Source organism: Festucalex cinctus, chromosome 2 (assembly GCF_051991245.1).
Source record: "Festucalex cinctus isolate MCC-2025b chromosome 2, RoL_Fcin_1.0, whole genome shotgun sequence".
In the NCBI taxonomy this organism is placed as follows: Eukaryota; Metazoa; Chordata; class Actinopteri; order Syngnathiformes; family Syngnathidae; genus Festucalex; species Festucalex cinctus.
In genome coordinates this window covers 293,749-313,708 of record NC_135412.1, presented here as the reverse complement: position 1 = coordinate 313,708, position 19,960 = coordinate 293,749, and the positions used below count along the sequence as shown (strand labels likewise).

At 43.0% G+C, this 19,960-nt stretch overlaps 4 protein-coding genes across 11 annotated transcripts in view; 2 read left to right on the top strand and 2 right to left on the bottom strand.

The window, feature by feature from the left end:
* Window positions 1-181: 181 nt before the first annotated feature.
* icmt (isoprenylcysteine carboxyl methyltransferase) lies at window positions 182-5,209 on the top strand. Its single transcript, XM_077511877.1, has 5 exons — window positions 182-463; window positions 1,042-1,130; window positions 2,958-3,127; window positions 3,448-3,665; window positions 3,751-5,209. The coding sequence occupies exons 1-5, from the start codon at window positions 245-247 to the stop codon at window positions 3,928-3,930; spliced, it is 876 nt and encodes a 291-aa protein (XP_077368003.1). The 5' UTR covers window positions 182-244; the 3' UTR covers window positions 3,931-5,209.
* Window positions 5,210-5,507: 298 nt separating this feature from the next.
* LOC144013254 (large ribosomal subunit protein eL22) lies at window positions 5,508-8,877 on the top strand. Of its 2 annotated transcripts, none has more exons than XM_077511873.1 (4): window positions 5,508-5,590; window positions 6,350-6,457; window positions 6,782-6,906; window positions 8,687-8,877. In XM_077511873.1, exons 1-4 carry the CDS (start codon window positions 5,579-5,581, stop codon window positions 8,829-8,831), a joined length of 390 nt encoding a protein of 129 aa, XP_077367999.1. In that variant the 5' UTR covers window positions 5,508-5,578; the 3' UTR covers window positions 8,832-8,877. The 2 variants fall into 2 exon arrangements, with proteins under 2 accessions (XP_077367999.1, XP_077367998.1); XM_077511872.1 differs by having other exon boundaries at window positions 6,347-6,457.
* An 85-nt stretch (window positions 8,878-8,962) lies between these two features.
* rcc2 (regulator of chromosome condensation 2) lies at window positions 8,963-16,368 on the bottom strand. Of its 2 annotated transcripts, none has more exons than XM_077511868.1 (13): window positions 16,201-16,368; window positions 14,701-14,916; window positions 14,509-14,602; window positions 12,080-12,223; window positions 11,872-12,003; window positions 11,715-11,803; window positions 11,537-11,651; window positions 11,291-11,457; window positions 11,043-11,223; window positions 10,120-10,225; window positions 9,972-10,044; window positions 9,813-9,890; window positions 8,963-9,632 (listed from the first exon to the last, which is right to left on the bottom strand). In XM_077511868.1, exons 2-13 carry the CDS (start codon window positions 14,899-14,901, stop codon window positions 9,528-9,530), a joined length of 1,485 nt encoding a protein of 494 aa, XP_077367994.1. In that variant the 5' UTR covers window positions 14,902-14,916; window positions 16,201-16,368; the 3' UTR covers window positions 8,963-9,527. The 2 variants fall into 2 exon arrangements, with proteins under 2 accessions (XP_077367994.1, XP_077367995.1); XM_077511869.1 differs by having other exon boundaries at window positions 16,099-16,266.
* A 903-nt stretch (window positions 16,369-17,271) lies between these two features.
* vps13d (vacuolar protein sorting 13 homolog D) overlaps window positions 17,272-19,960 on the bottom strand; it is a 42,746-nt gene continuing 40,057 nt past the window's right edge. For all 6 annotated transcript variants that reach the window (XM_077511856.1, XM_077511859.1, XM_077511858.1 and 3 more), the window contains 4 exons: window positions 19,211-19,406; window positions 18,486-18,617; window positions 18,139-18,379; window positions 17,272-18,048 (listed from right to left, as the gene is read on the bottom strand). In XM_077511856.1, coding sequence (XP_077367982.1) covers window positions 17,917-18,048; window positions 18,139-18,379; window positions 18,486-18,617; window positions 19,211-19,406 — 701 coding nt within the window. In that variant the 3' untranslated portion in view covers window positions 17,272-17,916. The remainder of the gene's footprint in view (window positions 18,049-18,138; window positions 18,380-18,485; window positions 18,618-19,210; window positions 19,407-19,960) is intronic.

Here is a 19,960-nt window from a genome sequence, read left to right as displayed (position 1 = left end):
CATCCACCTCAACATGGCAAACACGACTGCCGAGGAGGCTGGAATTTGCTAATCATATCACATACAAACCAAAGTCGCAACAACTGTGGTGCCTCATGTTGTTGTTGTTTTTCTAACCGAAACCAAAAAAATCCGATATCCCAGTACAACGCGAAAGCAGCATGAAGTGTAAAAATCCCCACTCCCCGTTGCGTCTTAGAATGCACCATGTGATCTCGCGAGACATTGTAGAACATTTTCCATCATGGCAGGCAATAAGTTGGTACTTGAGGGTACAGTAAGTATTAAGAGCTTTCTTCTAGGTCTGAGTGTTGTCATAATACCAATGATTCGGACCTGCTTTGGTCACCTTGACTGGGTCTTCGATTACCTGACGGAAACTCCCGGGAAAATAGCAATTTGTGTGCATATTGCTGTCATCAATGGCCTCCTTTTAGTAATATGCAGGGGACCTCTGTACAAGGTAAGCGGCAACGCTAGCTAGCCAACTTTAAGCTTCATTCTCGTTATGTTGTATGATGAATGAAGAACTGTCCAATAGGAGTTCGTGTTCCGTGACACATTTTCGACCCGCAGCTAGTACAACAATGGCTTTCCAGTTTGTTAATCCTATTAGCTAAAGTAGAACGAGACAGCAGGTGATACCGGTGTTCTGTCAGATGACGGCTATGCTGATCTGACGGGACAAGATGGCTACAAATATGATTACTTTTACTTTAATGTGTCCTATTTGTCTATCATTGAAATAGAGAAGTGCAGTTTAAGGAAGTAAGGGCATGTGGTTTCCAAGTATGGGAAGTTGGTTTCCAAAACGATTTCTGGTTGGGGTTTTTTTTCTTGTTTTTTTTTCTTTTCTTTTTTGTGGAAGAAGGGGCCATTTTAACAGTAGATTGTAATTGTTTGGACTGAATTACAAACTCACGTTTAGTAGCAATTACATGACAAAATAATGTACTTGGGGTTGGCTGGATGGGTTGGAAATTTGAATTTACATATATGTTTTTCTCTTTAACCTGAACTTTGTTGTTGTTGTTGTTGTAGGTTGCTGTAAGAGCCTGCTTTCTAGGAGTCATTTTTGGTTGTGGTCTGATTATAAGCTGCACCGAAACCACTTGGACGCATTTTGGCTGGTATGAAAATGAATATTGCATGATATTTTTAGGTATCTTCCTTTATTTACCGTTTTTTTTTTTTTTTTTTAAATAATAATAATCTTAGAATCACATGTCATGTTTTCCTCATCAGAGAACTCAGTATGTTACCTTTCAGGGTAACCAATCAAACTTCAAGATTAACAAAAGTGTACCACAAGGTTCATCTTTAGGTCCTCTTTGATTCTCTATTTTCATAAAGACCTCCCAAATGCTAATGACACAATTATACAGTTCTAGTTTGGGGTATCCAACAAATTCAACAATCACTACAATCTGACTGAAGTACAACAATGATTCTCCAATAATAAACTTCTATTAAACAAGAATAAATTGCATGACATTTGGCATACTACCAGATTATTTTCTTTTACAGCAAAAATGGTACAGTCATTTCTGTGATGGCACAATGCTAGAAAAAGTTGATAAATTTAGGAAGGCGGCAGTGGACGCCGAAACTAGGAAAGGTAAACAAAACGTCTTTTTGTCTTTAAGAAGAAAAACATTGAGCGTATGAATTAGAAGACGAGATTTTTACATTTTTAACATGTCCGTGTTTGGATGCAGGTTTTCTTAATAATGTATCTTTCTCCTGAGCACTGTACACTTTTAAGTGAGGTGATTGGGTATGAGTCTGTTTTTGTATTATAGTATGGATTAGGGGTGTTAAAAATAATCGATTCGGCGATATATCGCGATACTACATCGCGCGATTCTCGAATCGATTCAATAATCTCAGAATCGATTTTTTTTTTTTTTTTTTTTTTTTTTTTTTTTTTTTTTTTTTTTTTTTTTTTTTTTTAGGATTCACACCTTGAGCATGGAAGAATGTTATATGAACGGCACATTAAGCCTTAATATTTTTATTTTAATGCTGTTCAAATGTGAAACAGATTGCAAACTGTTTGTGTACAGTGGCTCACGGTTATAAGCCTCAAGTTTTAGATAAATATATTCATACAAATCTTACAGTGTACATGTACAAATTTACTGATAGTATTTTCTAAATTTGAATGGAAAAAAATCGCAACAATCGACTTATAAATTCGTATCGGGATTAATCGGTATCGAATCGTGACCATTCGTATCGGGATTAATCGGTATCGAATCGAATCGTGACCTGTGAATCGTGATACGAATCGAATCGTCAGGTACTAGGCAATTCACACCCCTAGTATGGATGGATTTTTTAATCATCACTTTGTATATTATTATTTGTATGTGTTGGAAGGACGCTCTTGAAAATGAGATGATGCGTCGCAAGGGGATGTCCTTTAAAGGCCCATGACGCAGATTCAGCGTTTTTGCACATTTGCGACCCCTCTGGAGAAACGCGGAATCGACGCCAGCGACGCGCACACGCCAGGATCATGAGCATGACGTCATGCTCGGGGCAAAAGTTCAACTTTCCGGTCCCAACTGTGCCAGCATTATTTCACTTTACAGGAAAATAGGGGCAACAGTCATTGTGCCTCCTGTCCATTATACAATTCTTAAAACATGTGCGGGTGAAAATTATGGTTATTTTAACACTCCAATTTGAGATTTAAGTTGCACCATGCCCCTTTAAAGTCATAAACATGTCTTCTACACTGTCCGCATGTGTGTTTGTGTGCATGCTCACAAACCAATATTAATGCACAAAAGATTTAGTTGGTTGGTGGATGGGTAAGCACACTCAATTAGTCAATAACATTCCGTTGCGTTTTTGACTCACTTGTTGTCATTCTCATAAAGACCCTGTATTGGATGTGTTTGCTGGTTCGGAGCTTCAACAACATGCGTCGTACTGTCACCCCTCTGCAGGTATATGTGCTCCCTGGCGTTCTTCCATTACTCCGAGTACTTGGTGACGGCCATCATTAACCCTCACAGCCTGTCACTGGACTCATTCCTGCTTAATCACAGTGCCGAGTACACGCTGGCTGCTGTCTCGTCATGGCTCGAGTTCACCGTGGAGAAGCTAACGTTTCCAGGTCGGTGGGCATGTCAATGTAATTGCTTTTTAACCAGCCATCTCATCGGTTTTCTAGACTGCTCGTTCTCATCAGGGTTGCATTGTGACTTTTTTTTAAGACAAATACAATCTCATTTCTAATCAATGTACTTTGACTGTCGGCTATGAAATGTCCTTGTTACAATACATTGTCATTCAAAAGAAGTGCTCAATTCATGGTCGTGGCTGACCGTAATGCATCCTGCCCAACATCTGGATTGTTCCCCTCCATTCCAAATCAGTACATGGTTCAACAGTTTTGTCCTATCTCATCTCATCTCATCTCGTCTTGTCTTTCAGAGCTGAAGCAGCTGAGGTTGTTGAGCTTCCTGGGTCTGCTCATGGTGCTGTGCGGCGAGGCCCTCCGCAAGGCGGCCATGTTGACGGCCGGCTCCAACTTCAACCACATTGTCCAGAACGAAAAGGCGTACAGTCACGTGCTGGTCACCAGCGGCGTCTACGCTTTCTTTCGACACCCCTCCTATGTGGGCTGGTTCTACTGGAGCATAGGAACGCAGGTCTGAGGATCACATACCCAATTTGTTGTCATAGCGCCGATCAAGAGTTTTTATTTCTTGGCCTAATGTGCTGTGTCCACTCTAGGTAATTCTGTGCAACCCAATATGTACGCTGGGCTACACCATCGCCAGCTGGCGGTTCTTTCGGGAGCGGATTGAGGAAGAAGAGATTTCCCTCATCAATTTCTTTGCTGAGGAATACGTGGAGTACAAGAAGCGGGTTCCCAGCGGGCTGCCCTTCATCTCAGGCATCCACGTCAACTAGTGGAGCACAGTTCCCCAGTGGTGTACTTGACTCAAAAAGCGGACCGGGACGGCGGCGACCGATCGCAAAGGATCCCGCGAGCCGACCCGCTAGCTAGCGCAGACCAGCAAGCGAGTGGACCGCTTTAACTTGACTAAACTCTACAATCCAGTTAGAGAGACCAAAACCTTTCACCGTCTTTGCGTGTACTCCAGTAGCACTTGTTTGCAGTTTTGTTTGCATGCTTTGACCATGCTAGCTGTTGAACAACAAGCGGGTGTCTGTAGAGAGTGGACGGTGATTGTATAGCGAGGAACTCCGTCTGCACCTCCAGCAGCGTTGTGAGGGACTTACAAGTATTACTCGAGTTGGCTGGTAAAACAACAACAACAACAACAAAAAAAAAAAAGGGATTTTGTATAAATACAACCAGTTTCTTTTCACACAATCCAATGTCAAGTCAGATAGCTTTTAAATGTCCCTGACTGACATGCTCTTGTCATTGTATTTCCACCGTAACGGCTGTCTCGTTCCCACAGAACTGTTTCTGTTGCTGTTACTACCTCTTTAGCTGGCTTCTCGCACCCACTTTTTCAACACTCTTTTTTTTTTTCTGTGCAGTTTACGCCATTTATGTAGTTGGGGCATTTCCAGCCTGGAAGGGCTGTTAGGGCTACACAGGAAGATGATATTTCACTCGAGCGCGCCCGGCCTTCATTTGGCCACCGCTTTCAAATCGAATGTGCACATTATAAAAAGTAGGAAGCAGGCGCCCATGATGAGAACGTGGAAGTCATCGATGCAGCAGATCCAAACCAACAACCTCATGCTCTGTGGAGATGATGCTAAGCACTGCCCTCTTTGTTTTGTTTTTCTTTTTTTTCTCCCTCCCCTATGGACTTCTCATATGTAGCAATGTTTGAAAAAACATCCTCGATGGCAACTTTTTATTTTATTTTTTTTACTGAATGCCTATGCCCATTATGTCATTTTCATACCATCCAGAGCTAGTTGCTCTGTAGGGCTATTGAAAAAAATGGTGGTAACTGCATTCAGAACAGCAGTCACATGCTCAGAGACTGAATTGACTGTAAAATTGGGTCGAACGCTGCCCCTTCCCTGTTTGTGTAATCCATTGTATGACTTTCACTCAGGCTGAAAACCATCACACAATTGCGCCATTGGCTTGTAATAAACTTTATATTTGAATTTTATGGGTAGGACGCGTACCTACTTTTGTCATTTGTATGGTTCTGTATACAGTAATGTACTTTATTATTAAATTATGAGTTTTCAGTAATAGTTGATGCCATCTACTGCTTTCAATACTGAAGTGAAGCTGTTTGCATTTATTTATTTCGTATTTGATATTGAAACATGTAGAGAGCCTGAATTCCAGGCCTTCCGGTGAGTATTGCTTAACTGAAATGATTTTATGTCGTAAATGTATTCACGTTTGAGGAAATGACAGCTCTTGCTAATTTCATTAATTTACGTCTACTGTATTAAGATAAGTGCAAAAAGATACTGTATGTAGTAATAAGTACAAACAAAAATAACCGTTTCAGGACGCGGCGGCGGAATCAATGATTCGACGATTGACTTGTCAGGTACAGTGGTTGTAACGCATGCGCACTGCACGCTCGCTCTCTCTGCGAGCTTCTTCGCAATGGCGCCCATTGTAAGTAGAATCGCGTGTCAACAGTCTGATCAAACTGTGGCTTGTCCAGCGTAAAACTGGAAAGTGACGATGAGGTTGTTGCCGCTGTTGGTTAATAATGTTAACAGTCCAAACCGATACGTTGAAGCAGCCTGTTAATGGCCTGATTAAAGAGTTCAGTTTTTTTTTGCGGCCCGTTGCTAACGTTAGCTTGTGCTTGCTAAGATCACCACGTTTTGCATTCGACTGTCCTGTTTTGGCTTCTAAACATGAGCGGCCGGATTGACTAAACGCGGCTTTTAAATCGCTCCAATGATCGCCAATTACAATATTTTAGGGCCGCGTGCGTCATTACTTGATCCCGAATGTTCCACTTGCGATGTTGAGCTTACCGTCGGCTGCCATTAGCGATACACAGTCGTCGCTTGTCCAAAACGTCACTTTTGAAAACGACACTTTTGTTCGAAATACTGTACAGTAATGAGGCGTTGTAAAGGGTCTTCCGCTAAATGACAGTTTTAAACATGAATGGTAGTCGAACTTTTTCGACCAGGTAGTAGTTAAGTAAGTAAGTAAGTAAGTACCACCTTAAAAATCTACTTGGCTCTCTAAAATGTCGCCCTCGTGACATTAACATACAGTGAGTGGACAACAAGACAGCAGATTTATCATTTGTGCTTAAATATAGGAAAATGACAATGAAACTAAATTTTTCATATTCCAATGTGGCAAAAAGTCAACACGGATGTACTAGAAATGTGTTGATGTCGTTTCAAGCAGAAGAAGCAGAACACTGGCAAAGGTGGCAAGAAGAAGAAGCAAGTCCTCAAGTTCACGCTGGACTGCACTCATCCTGTTGAAGATGGCATCATGGACGCCGCCAACTTTGTAAGTCTGCTGTTGATTGGGAAACAATGAGTTTGGCATCCTGGCGTTTAATAATTGCTTACCGTAAGTTTGTAAATAGTAAAATCATCACGTTTAATCTTCCTTTTTAAATGATAGGTTTGTTGATTTTGTAAATGACAGTCAAGAGAGACTGGGAAAAAAAACTTACAATAATTGAATAATCACATTACATTTTGAACAAACATTTGAATCATTTTTCAAATAATTATTGTACACATTTTTCATTTGTTTTATCTGTCCTGACCTGGCCAAGCTTTCCAACTTGAAAATACTACTACTAATTTTCCCGTGTTGCGTTTGCAGGAGCAGTTCCTGCAGGAGCGCATCAAGGTGAACGGCAAAGCGGGCAACCTCGGCGGAGGCGTCGTGTCCATTGAGCGCAGCAAGAGTAAGATTAGCATCTCCTCGGAGGTGCCCTTCTCCAAAAGGTGACCTTTGACATTCTTCCAGCTTCCATTACCATTTGCCATTCTTTCAAATCCAAACAAAAGTGCCGTGTTGTGACTTCATGTCGAGTCAAACGGGGTCAGACGGGACTCGTCTTGCACCAGTTGGCTTCACTTTACTTCAGAATCTTGTAGTAGTATCAACAATATTTGTTTTCTGACTTGTTAGCGGCTCTAAGCTCATTTAAAAAAAAAAAAAGCAGCCATGAACCGCATGCTAAAATGCTTTCGGCTCAATTGAAGTTGCACAAAGGCTGCTAATGTTTTTTTTTTTTTTTTTTTTTAATACTGTATGATTTTTATATAAGAAAAATGCTAAGTTTAAATTGAAGTTTATATTTGTTTGTAATTGCCCCAATACAGAAGAGAAAAAAGGAAACCGATTTGTCAAGTGAAATGTATTAAGAAAAAAAATGTAGTTATCTAAATACTTGTACATGATTATTTGAAGAATTTTTTTATAATTATAAATTATAGGGCTGTTTTATTAATACTGTAGAATATTTTGAATGTGTTTTTTTTATTTTTTATATATTGACAATGTAGGGCTGCTTGATTATGGGAAAAATAATAATCATGATTATTCTGGCAATAATTGAAATTTGATTATTTTTTGGTACAAAACCAGAAAATATTCAAAATCTAAAAATGTTAAAAAGACCAATTAAAAAAAATAGAAACACTACAATTATGTAAGTTCCTCTTGGACCAAACATAATTTATAATATAATAATAATAATAATTATTATTATTTATTTTGCCAAAAGCTTGAAGTTGAAGTGCAGCTTGTACACACACTGTGCACTTTTTTTGTACAAAACAAGAAAATGTTTACACATGTAAAAATATTAAGATATTATTATTATTATAGATTATTATTAATAGCAATAAACAAGGTTGTCAATTCAAACGGAGCAGATGTGCACGCCGCCGCATCCATTCATAAAAATCAGTCAATGACGATCGACACTTCTGTGTGCCACTATGAAAGTTCACCCGGTCGGCAGCTTCCGGCGGAAATTAATTAATTATATAAGAAAGTAATCATTTACACAAAATAATTGAAGTATTATTACCAACAAAAAAGGAAGGGGGGGGGCAGTTAAAGAAACGCTATAATGAAACAAAATTGATGAAATGGGTTATTTTAAAATTCTAAAAATGTGCAAATGTATAAATTTAGACAACTCAAAAATGAGTATGAATAATCCTTTTTTACAATTATACTGACTTTGTAATTGTGGAGTGTAATAATAGAAATTGTAATTGAATTTTGATTAATTGCACAGAACTATGACAATGTATAATTTAGTACATCTAAGAAAATAAACAGGATCTAGAAAATGTTTCTCTGGTATTTGTATTTGGAATGCCAAATAATTGCTACTTTCCAAAGTTACCCCTGACAATCCAATTTATTTGCCCTCAGTGTGCAGTTGCACTTGCGAGTGAATGGACAGACTAAATTATGCATCAGCAAATGCATAAAGGAAGAAGCGTTTGACAGTTTGTGTTCAAACTCACCTGTTCTCAAGGCAGCTCGTTTCAGGTGCACTCAGTCTGACTTTGTGATTTGACATGAACATGTGAACATGTGAAGGTCGTCAAGCAGCTGACACACAAATGGAACCCCAACTCCGTTTTCCTAATTCCTTGTGATTACATGCTTTGCAATTAACATGTTTTCATCTTTTTGTTTTGCAAACATGGCTTATTTGAAAGCTTTTGCTTAGATTTTTCCGTTTGTAATGTCTTTGTTTAGATATCTGAAGTATCTGACCAAGAAGTACCTGAAAAAGAACAATCTTCGTGACTGGTTGCGCGTGGTGGCCAACACCAAAGAGAGTTACGAGCTGCGCTACTTCCAGATCAACCAGGATGAGGAAGAGGAGGAAGACGAAGATTAAGTTCAAGCTGATTTTGTACAATAAATAAGTTCAGTGTTTTCGGTCATCTATGTTTTGGGTTTTTTCTTCTTGTGAGTTCCGCCATGTTGTTGCAATCCTGTTTGACGACAGCAGTAAACTTCAACTGGGCATCAGTTGACACCATTTTCTTTTTTATTTATTGGAATGAAAATGGAATCAGAACAACACACAGAACCATTAAGACCAGTAAAAAGTGGCAGAAAAACACCCCTTTTGCTGATTTAAAACCCAAAAACAAAGTCCCAACCTTCCGCAGCTCAAATACTTGTGACAGAGCAGCATTGGCCCCCAACAAAATCAAGACAAAAGTCCCAACATTGGTCGATTGTGAAAAGAACTGAAGGAATGTAACAAAGTTGAGAAGATCGTGAAAACAAACAAACAACTTCCATAACGGCCGTGGAAAACGTAGGCACTCGTATGGAGCGTCTGTCCCTGCAGAGGTGAAGGGTCACGCCGAAGCACCCGTAAAATTGACAAAGAGTTCTCAAACACTGCAACACATGAGAAGAAAAATGAGTGTGCGTGTAACAAAAGGGGAACGGAAGCACATCTCGGGAAGGAAGAGGCGGAAGTGCTTGACGTAAACTAGTTTCGCTCAACGCGGTCTGGACGAGTTCGTTGCCATGAAAGCGTCCTCGTCCGTCTCCCTCGCAACTCTTGCGCCGACATCCGTCAGATCGTTCGCGGGTTGTACTCGGGCAGCTTTTGCAGTTTCTCCTGCTCGGCCGGCGCGTCCTGCCTGGCGATGATCATGGAGTGCGCGAAGCCCATCACCACCTGGAAAAGCAGACAGAAGCAATCGATTGCATCCCACGCGTTCCCGGGGCACAAAGAAGCCACATTGAGCGTCGATTGCCAAGTTTGGGCTCCGTCGTGTCGTGTCGTGTCGTGCATGCGCCCAACCTTTAACTTCTAAAAGTGGTCCACCATACATACGATGCCAGTCATTCAGTGCACCTGTTCGATATAAATGCCATCCAGGGTCTTGACTTCCTGGGGGGTGGTGGACGATTTCGGTTTGTTGTCTCCATAACCCTACGCAAGCAAGCAAGCAAACGCATTTGCTGCCAACTGCGATGATGATGATGACGATGATGATGAAGCAGGTTCTCTTACCAGCTCTCCGAACGTGGGTGACGGACCCCAGCTGATGGTGCTCTCGTTGGCAGCGATGATGATGCTGCTCTTCCTGTTTCACACAAAGCGCACGAGTCACTTGTGTCAAATCCATCAGGGAGTTTGCGTCAAGCGCAAACCGACGTACCCGCATGCCAGACTGCGGATTTCCCAACCGCACAAATCCTGCACAACTTTGGGGTACATCGTCGACTCTCTGGACGTGTTGGTCACGCCCCAGAAGAAAAGACTTCCTGCAAAACATCATCAAAGTGGGACGTCATTGTTGAAAGTGCAAATGTTAACGGCTGGATGATTATGGGTGAAATTTAACTCATGAATAAAAAGTTAATATTTTTCACATGACTAAAACTCAAAACTGATCATAGCCCATTCATCCCTACACAAACACTTTTTAAACAAGTAGAAGCGAACCTTAGAAATATCACGTGAAATTCAAGCCTCTTTCATTTTCAAACTTGAGAATTACATAAAGCTTTTTATCAGAATTATTTTATCTCAGGGATTTTATTTTGTGCTATGCCATAAAAACGTGTGTTGGTAAGATTTAAAAGTCCTTGGATATATTTGTACCCTGAAATTTTGAGGAAAAGAAAATTCTGCGAATTCTTAAAACTCAAAAAGTAAAAAAAGAAAAGTAAGAGTGCAGTATACACCAAGTCAAACAAATGTGTGTTGTTGCGCATTTCCGCCTCTTAGGGGCAGTGTGGTGCCGTGCCTCCATGGTGTACACATGTAATGGTGTCATCTTACCTGTGAGCGTGTTTACACAATATTTATTTGAAGAACTATTACTCCCGAAGGTGACGCTAACTTCCTGTTAGCATTTGATTGGGATCCGCTATGCTCTAGCATTAGCGCTAGGCTAGGCTAGCGATGTTTTAAAAAGGAAGAATGTTTCAACAGTGGCTGTAATTCTTATTGTTGCGTGTTGAGTTTGACAGTTCAAGTGCACTCAAGGACGGCAAAATCACACCGATTGGTTTTGGGCTTGCGAGTTGCTACACGTTGCATTCGGGGTACTTGTGAAAGGCGCCGTCGTCGTCTTACCGCTCTCGCTGATGGCAAAGGAGCACTGGTAGCCCGTGTGGACGTGACTTGCCCCCCGACCGGGGAAGTCGAAGAGTTTGACCAGACGAGGAACGAGCTCGTCCTTCTGCTCGGTGTGTCCCAGTCGGCCGTAACCGCCGAAGCCCCAGCTGAAAACGCGCTTCTGAGAGTCCAACACCAGCTGCGGCGCACACGAGCGTCAAGAGCGAGAAAGGGAAACGCGCACGCCGTCCGGCGGGACGTCTCACCGTGTGGTTGGCCCCGCAGGCCACGTCTCGGACCACCACGTTGGGCACGGGCGTCACCTGGCCGTCTTTGGACTTCTCGATGAAGATGGCGACGCGGCGCGGGACGAGCTCGCAGTCGTACTCGATGCGTTGGGCGCGCGCGATGAACTTGCCGTCGCTGTTGTGTCCTGCGGCGACACGCGACAACACGCTCGGCAAACCGTGGCGAGGATTGCGTCCTTTGCGACCCGACGCGAGCGGACGTACCGAGCTGTCCGTACTCGGGGCAGCCGAAGGAGTAGAGGTTCCCTTTGCAGTCCACCACCATGCTGAACTCGGCCCCGCACGACACCTTGACCAAGGGTTGTCCGTTGTAGGCGATCTGGGCACAGGAAGCCGCTTTTGACTTTCCCCACACTTTTGGCGTTTGGCGTTTGCCACTTACGGGTGCCGGGCTGAGGACGGCGTCCGTCTGGCTGCCTTGGCCGAGCTGACCCAGCTTGTTTTCACCAAACGAGTGCACGATGCCGTCCTCTAAGGAAGACAAACAAAAGCCGGATGATGATGATGATGATGATGATGACGTCACTTTGCTAACTCACCCGTTAGCGCCAACGTGTGATTGCGCCCGCAGGCGGCGGCCACGACCGCCGCATCCGCCAATCCCTCGATCAACTTGGGAGCGTCCAAACGTTTGGTGTCTCCGTGGCCCAGCTGCCCTTTGTCATTACGACCTGCCCAAACAATCATCATCTGGATTCCGCATTGGTCGGAAAAAACACAAGTGAAAATGCGCATTTTGCGACGGACCCCAACTCCACAGTTTGCCCTCGGCGGTGACGAGGAGGCTGTGCGCCGCGCACGAGCCGGAAATCACACAGCTGACCAGGACGTCCTTCAGGCAGCCGTAACGATGTGGACTCCACAAATTCTGGCCCAGGTTGCGGAACGCCGCTGGAAGAAGACAAAAGAAAATCGGCATTTATTATGTTTAGCATTTGACACTCTCATGAAATTCCCAGCGGAAAACATTCAAACCTTTTCAATCCAGGAACCTTTGACGAGGCGGCCATTTTGCCACTTGCAGTTGCTGAAAATGACATCACGGTGCCGAAGGGGTCAGCGTGCAAACGTCACATGACCAAACTCAGCAAAAACGCGAGCCGCGATACGTCACCCGATCCGAGTTTGAGAACTCCTTCGTGTTTCGTCTCCTTTTTGGACCTTCTTCAAATGCTTACACAGCTTTACGGAATTTTACTGTTGATACTTAAGATTTCAATATGACTGTACAAGTGCAGTTGTTCAATGTTCATCCACTGCCTCTATATTAAATGCACATTACATCAAGTATCACTGTTCAATAATAATAATAATAATAATGTCAAAAATGTGCAGATTCTCAACAGACCTGGAGCCAGCATGCAAACGTTTTTGCATCTCAACTTCTTTTGTGTCCACATAATGTTTGTTGTAACTTTTGCAATCGTCCTCCATTTGACTGATGTGTGCTTCACAAGGTGAACACAACGCGCTACTCTTAACTCAAATCGACCTCATGAAAATCATGGCTTTGTCAAATATCATTCAAAACAAAAACTGTAGCACCTGTATGACGGCAGGCAGGCAACTTTCTGGTGGAATATGAGAAATAATCATAAGAAAAGCAGCATCATTTGACATACGTGCATGTTCACATATGTAGAGCGGACGCAGCATATAAAAGCTCCCAACATTGGTCTTTGTCTCAACAGCTGTTACAAATAACGCCGAAATCCCTTTGCAACAAAGCACATCATCGACGTGCGCCTGCAAATGCATCAATCAGAGCTGTGCAGGGGGGAGGAGCTTCCACCATATGCATATTACATAGCAATCCACATTCACGTCACCATCATTTCATGGCCGCTCACTGGATGATTTCCATCAACAATCCAAAGATGCAAAACTTGCCATTTTAGTCCGCAATCACGTTCATGTTGCGCTTCGGTGGGAAACGTGCGTCGCCATAGCAGCAAATGGGCGCCGAGGCGGCAATTTGGAAGATTCCTCTTTTGAGCATCATGCTGGTGCGTTCAAGTCAGCCAGGAAATTTCCCAGCTTCTACACTGGAACAGATGTGGAATGCCGCCAGCCAAGGTGTCAAGTGGAACGCTCACGATTTATGATGATGATGATGATGATGATGATGATGATGATGCACGCCCCAACGCAACATTGACGCCGATTTCCTGACGGCCAAGACCGCTTGCGCAATCTAAGACCAAAGTGCCACGCGACAGGCCGCGTCACGCCAAGTCCAGAAACGCACACAAAAACCTTTTGATGCTGGCAAAACACATCACAGCCGCCCAAAAGAGACCAAATCCAAGTTTTGTTGCCGCCGATTACGTCCGGTTGTGTTTATCAGACACAGGTGAATAAATCGCCGTTCTACTCTTACAGCAACATTTTGGTTGTGAATGTAGTGTGAAAGTTGTTTTCTCATTTGGATTCGAGCGATAATCGGCCCGGTGGGTGCCGATATTTTGCCATTTGGACAAATATCCGCATCGGCCGATAAAACTGGCATCTCACTGAGCGGTGAATGCTTGTGAACGGACTCAATTTGGGGTTTTCATCAGGATTTTTGCACATCTTTCACTTGTCATTTCAAACATGTTCAGACAATATTTCAATGTCTGCAAAGCCCCTTTGAAAGCGTTTACCAACGTTAACGTAAACCCCAAATTAGCTTACGTTTGTCCTTCAGTGAGACTTTTCATTTAACTCCTACAATTTTGATTGTTTCAAATCAAAATGAAGAAATGAGGTTGAAATTTTGGAAAACTTTATTTACAGTAGAAAACATTCAGAACTATTTATTTGATATTTACCTTAACTCGTGCCGATGAACTTCGAAGCTCCCTGCAATTTTTGTTACAAAAGCTAAAATGAAAAGAAAAACTTTTGTTTTCTTTTTGACACTAATATTTTCTCTTCTACTGCAGATGAATAATCGGGCTCCTTGTCTACTGATAATCGTATCAGCCTTGAAAAATCCATATTGATCCATCACTATTTCTAATTTTATTTTGTGGAGTCGAACATGAATGAAAATTTCTTTTGTCTGTTGCTGTTAACTTCTGCATCAATGTCGATTGTAGTTACGGTTTGTTTTTCACCTTTGTGAGGCAAAAGTTTATCTTTATGTTTTCTAAACAAAACAAAACACATTATTGACATCATGGCTATTGTACCTTGTTGTTTGGGGACCTCTTTTCTTCCAATCAAATCCCAATTTGTTGCTCCAAATATGATGAGTTGGCCTTTAACCTTTGGGCATTCAAGTTTCTGTGGAAAAGAAACGCAAATGGTCAACCGAGCTGATGAATAAGATGCTGTTTAATAACTTTAAAAAAAAAAAAAAAAAAAGACTTTGGCAGACTCACAATTTTCTCTTTCACATCATCCGCCACAGTGACGGGTTGCAAAGTGGACTTTATGGAAGGTTTCCCCGGCTTCTTGTTGTTCTCCTGCTCGTAGTCAAACTCGTCGTCACTGCTGAAGTCTCTCTCCTTCCTTTTGCCCGCCGCTCTCTTCTTCTTCACGGATCCATTTCCAGACACGTCCGTCACCTTCTTGCGCGGCATTTTCAGTCAAAAGAGCTACAACGGAAGAAGTCGTCAGCAACTTTTCGCCAATTCAGGAACTGCTGGCACAGGACCGAGTACAGTTTTGTACTGCATTTCAAAATTAGAAACAGCATGCCACACGCACTTGACTGTTTTATATTAATTGTCTGTGAGTGTCGGACTACCTTTATGGTACACAATGAACTAGTTTAGCCTGCTATGTAAGAATGCAGCACAAAGAAGCATGCTCAATTATTGCTGCTTTCTTTGTCTGTATTGCTTACAAACATTTGTAATAACGACGTGAATTATTTCAACGTTATGAACGGCAGGCAGTGAACAGCTTGTTTTCCCATTTGAGTATTATGTATTTGTGACCATGGAAGTGTTTTTCACACAAATATTGTAATGATGTCAACAGTACGTTCCGACTTGGTTTACGTCGCCACGTAGGAATTGGTCGTAAAGAAAGGGCAACTTCATTATATAAGTAAACTTTTCACATCTTAAGTAAGAGATGCCTCATAAAAAAAAAACAAAAAAAACAATACATCATGGCATAAATTGTAGAGCTGTTCTCCAAACTTTTCTTTTGACGCTGTCGACTGTATTGGTCAGTAATAAGGATGAAACGTCACATTTCATTGTTTAACTGTAAACAAACTCCTTCCAACAACTCCGGTTCGAAGCCATTCGGCAGATTACAGTCGACATTTTGGCAGACATGCGTAAAGAAGTGTCCGGGAGAGTTGCTTACTTTGACCGACTTTACTTGGTAGGAGTCTCTTTCCTAGGCTACTTGCCCAGCAAGCCTTTTAAACAACTCGCGCGATTAAAAAGGCCAGTAAAGCGTCTTGTGTAATCCGTATTGGAAAAGCACCTGGCCACAAACTGAAACAAAGCAATAGCGCGCGTGTGCAGAGCCGCTAGCTTCGCGAAGCTAAACGCAAGTGACGCTTCTTTGTTCGCTTGCAGATTGGCTAGCAAGCTAACCGAGCCGCCAATTCGTCAACTTTTATCCGGAGCTTCGACATAAGGCTCAAGTTTGAGCTTCAGACAAACTCAACAACTTCTCTCGGTCAGCTCGCTCGACTACACGTGAACATTTCGGGATAATTAAGCTAACGTTACCTCCGCCTTAAGCTAACGCATACTTAATTAAGACATGCACGTCAAACAATACCGCGACAAGAGGTGAAAAAAAACTTTACAAACATTTTCGAGACGATGTAGTTAGCCGGTGTCGAAGAAACGGATATGTGTACTTCCTCCAAAAAGGTTACTTGTAATTTCCAGAGTGGAAAATAAATCATGTACCAGCGATTTCCTGATTCAGCAGCTCTCCGTCCGCGTCCGCTTTGATTGATGTGAACAAAAGACGCTAGTCTGCTTCCGCGTCACGTGGTCGCTGGCCCACACTCGCCATCAGAAAAACTACACGCGCACACACAAATACTGTATCGCCGTCAGCTCTGTCGTCTGCACACGTTCAAGGTGAGGGCGGGGTTAAACTTCACGCACGTCATCCTCACTAACTATCAATCTCGTCACAAATGGCACAACACAAGTGATGTTTGAGTCCAAAAGTACTGATTCAACTCCTTTACTTGAATGAATGCAAAAAAAAAAAAAAAAAAAAGCACAGTCTCTGAAACGTACTAAAATGATTTTTCACTGTCAATTAATGTTCTATCTTTTCTTGATCAGTTTTTCACACTGAAGGCGTTTATTTTGCCACAGCGGCCCCCAACATGCTTGGGGTCCCGAGAATTTTGTGGACGTCGTGTCCGCCGCGCCAAAGAGGAAAAGCACCAGAACTGTTCTGGAGGAAAATATCCAAATCCAGCATCTATGATGATATGGAGCGTGTTCGTGGAACGGGTAACGAAGGAATCTGAGAAGGGATCTTCCTTAATGCTGGAAGGTTTTGGAGGAAAGCGACGCTGCCATCCAAGCAACGTCAATTTTCATGAACGTGCCTGCTTCTTTCGGCAAGTTAATGCCAACCGATATTCTACACGTGTTACAACATTGTGGCTCGGAGTAAAAGAGTGCGGGGACGAGACGTGCCTCCCATTGAAAATGTTTGGTGAGATTGTTACACAGCTGAAGCGACATCAAGCAAGAATGAGAACAAATTCCACCTGCAAAGCTTCAACAATTTGTGTTCTCAGTTCCCAAACATTTATTGATTATTTATGATGTAACACATTGGGAAACATGAGCTTGTCCCCGTTTTTGTTTTGTTTTTTTGCAGCCATAAGTTAATGATAATTTGCTAAAAACAACACAGTTGATCAATCTGAACATGAAATAGCCTATGGGTTGAAAATTTCAACTGCAATTGATTCATCAAATGTGAATTACGCTACCTGATAAAGGAAGAGATTGCAAACAAAGTGTTCAATTTATTTGCATTTGTCCATGTTAATTAAAGCATTTTACATGATGTCACAATAGGCCTCAAGTAGTCAAAATCTCAAGTCCCGACGCGTTGAAAGTTGCTTACGAGGAAGTCACAGTTGCACCGAAGAGGAACAAACAGTGACGATAGTGAAATGTCACAACTGTCGGTTTGAAAGGAGAAGGCAGCTGAACGCGAGCGAAGTCGGGACGCATCACATACTCAAATGTGTCAGTGCAATTGTTTAGACAACCCTCACACAAAATAATACTCTCAAAAACACAACAAAAAGCTTGAGACATATTCACATCTCTCCATATTGTGTTACCGGATTTACACGTTTGACGTATTCACAAACATGGTGGAAGACCTGCAGGATCTGCACATGTGGTGCTGGAAACAACTCGAGTAACAAATACACACAGAAGAAATGAAAACTCTTCGTGATATTCGGGCATGTGACCGAAACACGTTCATGGCTGTCTGAATATCCACATTTGTTTCTTTGTGGTCCATGAAACAGGATCAATTGATCGGATAATCTGCTCCGTTCGGGGCCGACGCTCGCCACGATGCTGGTCGCCAGTCGCTCGCAAGGCAGAAGGAGCGTCTCGAAATCCAACATTTGATCACGATTCCAGCAATAAGCAGTCGTCGTTGTTGCTGGCAGGCAGCATGAGCTGTTGCTCGTAGTACAGACTTTTGGCGTAGTTGATCTCTTGGGAGATTTTCAGAGCCAGACTTTCACTCTTCACATGGACCTGTGGATGGATTAGAAGACAAAGAAGAAGTGAAGTGGAATCGGATTCCATTTGAAAAGTGCTCCGCGTTGTCCCGGTCTAAAGTCTTACCATGGGCTTCTGGTGGGAGGGGCCAGGGATGGCCACACCGCTACCGGTGCTTTCGGCCTTTTTGGTGAGCTGCACGTAGACTTTCCCGTGATCCTTCGACACCAGACTGTGGTAGAGGTCGTCATACTTGATCTCCAGGAAAATGGCTTCACGGTCCACGTGCTCTCCGGGCTTCAGGAAGTAGACCGCTTTGGAGGAGATCAGCACGCTGTAGCTGTCGATGGGCTCCACTGCGATGAAGCTGTCGGCGGTCAGCAAACAAACGCGTCAGGCCGGACCTAACCCTAACCCTAACCCTAACCCTAACCCGCGTGCGTATGCGAGTCCGGTCGAGACAAGCCACTTACAACTCGGACTGAATGTTGTCCGTAAGGTGCAAGAGCTTCTCCTGGCCGTCAGCCTGCAAGGCCGAGTAGCGAGGCAGAAGACCCTGAGGACCTTTGCAGCAGCGAGGCTTCCTGACACGCAACACGCTTAACCTGCAAAACGCACGACGACAACTTGAAAACCGGATCTCACTTGGATGTTTGTCAAAGGCCAGGAAGAATTTAACTCATTTGCGCCCAAAAACATAGAAATATCTTCTCTTTGAAATATTATCCGTGTCCCAGAGACTTATTCATAAGTTTGAATGTTTTTTTTTAATGCAACCTCTGAACTGCAGAGAACGGTCGAAGCAATGGTAGTTGTTACAAAAACGGCCAGCAGGTGGCAGCAGAGATCAACCAGGGCCATGTTGAAAACGAGCTATTTTCCTCGCAGTTTAAAATGAATCATGATGAAACTTAACTATATTCTCATGCTAACTGCTGCCAAACAGAAACACACTTTTTTTCTTCCTGATGAAAGATGAGACTTTTTTTTTTTTTTGTGTTCGGCTCCATGTCTTGATAGCAATAGAGCACAATTTTCTGTGGGCCTTGCAAAATGAGTAAAACAGCCGTGAACGAAGAGTTCAAATATGTGCAAGATGAAGCAAATTGTTGTGACCTCCGTCTCCTTTCGTGAGGAAAGTGCCTGAATAAACGGAAGCGAAGGTAACGCAGGTAACGGAAGCGGTAGCGGCGCCCACCTGTGGTTGCTGAGACTGGCCATGTCCCGGACCGTCTGTGCCGTCTCAGAAGCAAAGTCCAGCGCTCCGGCCACCGGTTTGGTCACGGTGCCGACAAGGCCTTTACCCAGGCCGGAGAAAAAGCCGCTGACTCCGCCCTCCGTCTTCACCCCCTCCACCGTTGACGTTATGATGCTCGTCATGCCACCGATGATACCTGAGAGATCATCGCAAATCAATCAGGCGCATTTTTTCCCCGCACCACTTGTATGCTTTTGAAATTCTTACTTCAGCATATTATCGCGCACCCTGGAAGGGATTCTGCCATAAAAGACAACTTTCTTTACAATATTATATTTGATGCAGCTAAACACAGCATTCAAATTCATATTGCGTTTGTGGAATATGAATTAAGCAGCAAAATGAACCCGTTTTTTTCTCGCTCAGTGGGCGGGCGGCCATTTTGTCACTTGTTGTGGAGTGAAAATGACATCACAGTTGCTCAGGACTCATGTAACGACCAATCACAGCTCGTCAACATCACATGACGAAACTCGGAAAACAGGTGAGCCGTGATTGGTCGTTACCTGAACTCTGAGCAACTGCGATGTTTGCAGTTGAGAGCAAACGGCAAAATGGCCGCCCCCAGAGATGGAGAAAAACGTTTGGATTTTGCTGCTTAATTCATATTCCACAAACGCAATATGAATTAGAACGCCGAATGGAAGAGGCGGGACTGTTTTTGCACATCAGTTTGTTCCCGGTTTGGTT